At 43.4% G+C, this 6,233-nt stretch overlaps 1 protein-coding gene across 1 annotated transcript in view; it reads right to left on the bottom strand.

Annotated features, from left to right (window-relative positions):
* CMTM7 (CKLF like MARVEL transmembrane domain containing 7) overlaps positions 1 to 6,233 on the bottom strand; it is a 67,823-nt gene that overhangs the window by 10,624 nt on the left and 50,966 nt on the right. Inside the window, 1 exon segment of the mRNA XM_017887684.1 lies at positions 2,179 to 2,355. Within this exon segment, the coding sequence (XP_017743173.1) occupies positions 2,179 to 2,355 (177 nt within the window).

Here is a 6,233-nt window from a genome sequence, read left to right as displayed (position 1 = left end):
AAAAAAAAAAAAAAAAAAAAAAAAAAGAAGAACAAATTGGGAGGCTGCATATTTCCTAGTTTTACAACTTACTACAAGGCTACAGTAACCAAAATAGCGTGATAATGGCATAAAGATAGACATATGGATCAATGGAATAGAATTGAGAGTCCGGAAATAAATCCATGTATTTAATGTTCAACTGATTTCAACAAGGGTGCCAATACCATTCAATGGAGGAAAGAATAGTCTTTCCAACATATGGTGTTGGGATAATTCGATATCTACATGCAACAGAATGAAATGAATCTTTACCTCACACCCTATGCAAAAAACATTAACTCAAAATGGATCAAATATTTAAATATATGAACTAAAACTATAAAACTCTTGGAAGAAAATATAGAAGTACATTTTCACAATTTGAATTTGGCAATGGCTTCTTATATATAAGAAAAGCGTGAGCTAAAAAAAATTAGATAAACTGAATTTATCAAAATTAAAAACTTGTGCTTTAAAGGACACCATCAAAAAAGTGAAAAACAATAGAATGGGAGAAAATATTTTCAAGTCATATAGCTGATAAGGGACTTTTATCCAGACTATAGAAAGAATTCTCACAACTCAATAATGAAAAGACAAATAACCTAATTAAAAAATAGGCAAAGGACTCGAATAGACATTTCTTCAAAGAAAATATACAAATGGCCAAAAGCACATGAAAAGATGATTAACATCATTACTCATTGGAGAACTGAAAATCAAAACCACAGGAAATAACACTGTACACTCACTAGAATGGCTGGAATCAGAAAGTCAGATAATAAGTGTTGGCAAGGACGTGGTGAAATTGGAAGCTTCACACACTCCTGGTGGGAATGTAAAAGTGCAGCCACTCTGGCATACAGTCTGGCAGTTCCTCAAACAATTAAACACAAAGTGACCATATGACTCAGCAATTCCACTCCTAGATATATACCAAAGAAAAATGAAAATATGTTCACACAAAAAACTTACATACGAATGTTCATAGCAGCATTATTCATAATAGCCAAAAGGTAAAAACAACCTAAAGGTCCACTGATGATGAATGAAAAACAAAATGCAGTCTGGTCTATCCACACAATGGAATAATATTTGGTTATAAAAAGGGCTGGCATGGTGGCTCATGCCTGTAATCCTAGCACTTTGGGAGGCCAAGGTGGGAGGACTGTTTAAGGCCAGGAGTTTTAGACTGGCCTGGGTAACACAGTGAAACCTCATCTCTGTAAAAAATGCAAAAATTAGCCAGGTGTGGTGGCATGCACCTGTAGTCGCAGCTACTTGGGAGGCTGAGGTGGGAAGATCACTTGAGCCTGGGAGGTTGAGGCCACAGTGAGTTGTGATCACGTCACTGCACTCTAGCCTGGGTGACAGAGTGAGACCCTGTCTCTAAAAAGAAGAAAAGGAATGAAATATGATACATGCTACAACATGGATGAACCATGAAAACATTCTGCTAAGTGGAAGATGCCAGTTACAAAAGACCACAAATACAATTCCATTTACATGAAATGTCCAGAGTAGAAAAATTTTAGAGACAGAAGATTAGTGATTGCTTAGGACCGGAGGGATGAGTGTTAGGGAGATGACAGCTAAAACGAATGGAATTTCTTTCTGAAATGATGAAAATGTTCTAAAGATGACTGTAGTAATGGTCGTACAACTCTGGAAATATACTAAACTCCATTGAATTGTACCCTTGAAATGGGTGAACAACACAGCATGTGAACTGCATCTCAATGAAACTTAAAAAAATAATACAGTGGGAAGAAAAAGTCTGGCAACTTCTGACTGTCTCTTCAGCCCCTACTAGTCCCTTTTAGCCAGAAAATCTTATCATTCGATCCTCACAACAGCATCAATACCCTTCCTTCCATGTTCCTTTTCTCAACTCATACACACAGCCATTCTCTGTTGCTTGAGAAAATAAGCACGAGGCAATAGTCACAGCCTTCTTGTAGCTGGAAAGTGAGTTTTAAAAACCAGCAGGACATCAGGCAGAGATGCTCACCAAACAACAGGAAATTCAGGGCAGAGGCAGCAAAGAATGGGTAAAGAGGTGAGATGGACAGACGGGAAAAACTCTGTCAGGTCTCAGTACGCCAGCTGACATCCTGACTTGTGCATGAGGAGGACAGGGCCAGGCCACTCTCTTACCGACAACGGCCAGCTGATACAGGTGAGCACGCGGTAGAAGCGGAAGAGGTGGACCAGGTAAAAGGCGAGGATCATTATCAAGTCGCAAATGGTGACCACTTCAAAGTAGCTGTAGGCGCTGTAGTTTTTGGTCCACGGGGAGCTCCGCACGCAGATGAAGGCAATCAGCAGAGTGACCTGCCACAGAAACAGAGACATCAGAGAAATGCTTGCCCAAGACGGGCACCCAGGGAATAAACAACAGAAAACAAACCAAGCATCCCCCGGCAGTCCCAAACTGAAGAACTGCTATTAATACAATTCAGGTTATTTCCACACAAACTGGCCGGAAGGTTGGAAGAGTGCAACTTCATGTGGTACACACTTTGAAAACTACATGCTGGCTATGAACACTGATGACGGCAGAGACTGACTTTGTCCTCTCTGAAGTTCGTTAGATTGTGCTGGCAGGAAGCCCCCTCAGAAGCAGCAGGAAAACAGTAAAATATAAAAGCAGAACCATCCCTTTCATCTGCTGGATATCCACAGAGCGAAGAAGACAGCGTGATGGTGACCTGGGGTTTACATATTAGGTCCAATTGTATGAAGTTGCCAATATTTGATGGTTTTTGACCTACAAAGATGGCAATTCATACCTTACAGCTATCAACTGACAGATAACAAGTTACCATTTACTGATGTCTGACATACAGGATCTCACTAAGGCCATGCAGAACCCTGCCAGGTAGACAAAATCATCCCCGTGTTCATAAGGGTAAACAGGCATGCAGGTTCCATCTCAGTCCAAGGCTATCTGGCTTGCAAGCAGGAGAAGTGGGATTTGAATCCAGATCTGTCTGACTCTAAGGACCATGTTTCTCCATGTCAGATGGAGTTCTACCTCCCAAAAGTGTAAGCTCTCATCATAACAAGCCAAGAAAGGTGGACGGGTTCTCAACCGTGCGGGAATCCTGTTTAAGAGATGAGGCTGCTCACCATCAGGGCACGTGGTGAGAACTCACTAAGAAATATAGCAGCACGAGTGAACATGCTTAACAGCCTGCTCCTGGATTAATAATCAGATGAAATATTATTAGCAATGCATGAGTACAAGAGAGTAGAATGAGTAAGAGTCTGAGCTTCTGTGAAGGCCACTCAAAGAGAAAACCTGTCTACTCCATGTAGAGGACAAACCAGTAACACACAGGGTTCAATGTGTGTAAAATCTTAGAATCTACTTTATTTATTTATTTATTTGTTTGTTTGTTTATTTTGTTTTTGTTTTTTTGAGATAGGGTCTGGCTCTGTCTCTCAGGCTGGAGTGCAGTGAACCAATCTCAGCTCACTGAGACCTCTACCTCCTGGGCTCAAGCCATCCTTCCACCCTAGCTTCTCAAGTAGCTGGGATTATAGGCGTGTGCCATCATGCCTAGCTGATTTTTGTATTTTTAGTACAGACGGGGTTTTGCCATGTGGCCCAGGCTAGTCTCAAACTCCTGAGCTCAAGCAATCCGCCCACCTTGGCCTCCCAAAGTGCTGGGATTATGGACGTAAGCCATTGTTTCCAGCCAGGAATCTATTTAAAATGCACAACCAGCTTAGGAAAAAGATTATTTTATACTGCCTCTTTCCTATAGAGGAGTGATTTTTTTTTTTTTTTCTTTTGACATGGAGTCTCACTCTGTTGCCCAGGCTGGAGTGCAGTAGCATGATCTTGGCTCACTGCAACCTCTGCCTACAAGGTTCAAGTGATTCTTGCCTCAGCCTCCTGAGTAGCTGGGACTACAGGTATGCACCACCATGCCCAGCTAATTTTTGCATTTTTAGTAGAGACGGGGTTTCACCATGTTGGTCAGACTGGTCTTAAACTCCTGAACTCAAGTGATCCGCCTGCCCCAGCTCCCCAAAGTCGCTGTGATTACAGGCATGAGCCACCGCGCCTGGCCAGAGCAGTGATTCTTAAAGTGTGTGTGCGTGTGTGTGTGTGTGGGGGGGAGGGGGTATGTGAATGGGTGTGCGATTTTGTGTCCTGTGGAACATTTGGCAATGTGTGGATATATTTTTGGTTTAGACAATTTGTGGGGATGGGGGTTGCTACTGGCATTTAGTGGGTAGAGGCCCAGGGTGCTGCTAAACACCCTGCAATAAACAGGAAAGCTCCCATAGTAAAGAATTACCCAGCTCCAGCCCCAAATGTGGCCCCTCAACTACAATACTATTGTTGAAAAACTGCTGTAGAAAATGTCAGTCTACAATGAGAATTAAATCACAAAATGGGGCCTGGTGCAGTGGCTCACGCCTGCAATCCCAGCACTTTGGGAGGCCGAGGCGGTGGATCATCTGAAGCCAGGAGTTTGAGACTAGCCTGGGCAACAAGCAAGACCCTGTCTCTACAAAAAATATAAAAATTAGCTGGGCGTGGTGGCATGCACCTGTGGTCTCAGTGACTTGGGAGGCTGAGGTGGGAGGATGAATTGAGCCTAGGAGGTCGAGTTGCAGTGAGCTATTATTATGTCACTGCACTCCAGCCTGCAAGACAGAGTGAGAGTGCGTCTCTAAAAAAGAAAAATCAAATCAAATCACAAAATGGATCTAACTCCAGTTAAAACAGTTGATGCTGAAATGCTCCTAGTTTCTAAAGCCCCTTGTGGCTAGCCCGCTACCAAGATCCTCAGCAACAGGTACAACAGCTAAAAGAGGACTCTCAGCCAGAAGCCTGAAGTGGGCATGGAGAGTGCTCTGCTTACCAGATCAAAACAGAAGAGTGCGGCTCTGACACGAAGAGTCCCTCAACATTTGTGTATTTCCCTTTGCTAATGAGCAACGCCAAGTGTTTTCATTTTTTCGGTTCCTCTGAAGCTAGCCAGCCATGGTGATATAATGATTCACACCTCTGCCTTAAGCAGAAGTGTGCATGATCACCAGGGCTTTGCTGCTGCGTCAGGCCACACCTACACAGGGAAGTCTAGGGGTCTTCCCAGCCCCACACTGACCTCCTCATGAACTCAAGAAGTATTATTCAAGGTATGACTGAAAATGTAGATAATGTGCAATTATGCAGTGTGATTCCTAGGTAGAGAGGCAATTTTGCACCTAGTTTAATGCAGAGATTAAAATAATTTTCCAACTCTTCGTTGAAAACAAAGTTAGCTCTTTATCATGCTGACACAGGGATGTGGAAGTTTCCCAGTGAACAAAAGGGGCCTGTGCAGGTCGTCCGGCTCCGAGCTTCCAGGGCTGAGTACTATGTGATAGGAAGTGCATTCCTGCTCTGTTAGAAACATCTCAAACCTCCCTGGGAAACGTGCTCATGAAATAACACTTCCTGAATCCGGTTCACTTGGCCTATGGCCGTCTACCATATGCCTTTCTTTAGGAAAGCCCAATTTTAGAAAATCTAATTTAGCCAGAGTATGGTGTGTGCTTATGCATGCTCCTAAAAGTTTCCTTTTTGCCCAGGGATTCATTCATTCCAAGTTTAAATAGCCAGCATCTTAGCCAGCACATTAAATTAAAAAAAAAATTTTTTTTCACTGACATCAAACTTTTCAGAAATCCTTCTAAAGCCAGAAGGTAACTTCTGCAAATGCTGGGGCCCCCTGAATTATTTAGAGGCTTAATTCCTGGGTGACAAAATAATCTGTACAACAACCCCCTCCCGTGACACAAGTTTACCATACAACAAACCTACACTTGTACCCCTGAACTTAATATACAAGTTGAAAAAAAAGGAAAGGTGAAGTAGAAGAAAGAACAAGACACCAGTGGGGAAAAGCGCTGGGGTGTTTATCCCTGCCCCTCCCGTGGGCTCCACCCCTCTCAGGTGTCTTCATGTTCCCAGTTAGAAAAGCAAATGAACGGCGGGGCACGGTGGTTCACGCCTGTAATCCCAGCACTTTGGGAGGCTGAGGTGGGTGGATCACGAGGTCAGGAGATCGAGACCATCCTGGCTAACACAGTGAAATCCCGTCTCTACTGAAAATATAAAAAATTTGGCCGGGCGCGGTGGCTCAAGCCTGTAATCCCAGCACTTTGGGAGGCCGAGACGGGCGGATCACGAGGTCAGGAGATCGAGA

This window comes from Rhinopithecus bieti, unplaced genomic scaffold (genome assembly GCF_001698545.2).
Source record: "Rhinopithecus bieti isolate Rb0 unplaced genomic scaffold, ASM169854v2 scaffold_17429, whole genome shotgun sequence".
In the NCBI taxonomy this organism is placed as follows: Eukaryota; Metazoa; Chordata; class Mammalia; order Primates; family Cercopithecidae; genus Rhinopithecus; species Rhinopithecus bieti.
The sequence above is the reverse complement of the archived record's forward strand: the minus strand, read 5'-3'. Positions and strand labels throughout refer to the sequence as shown.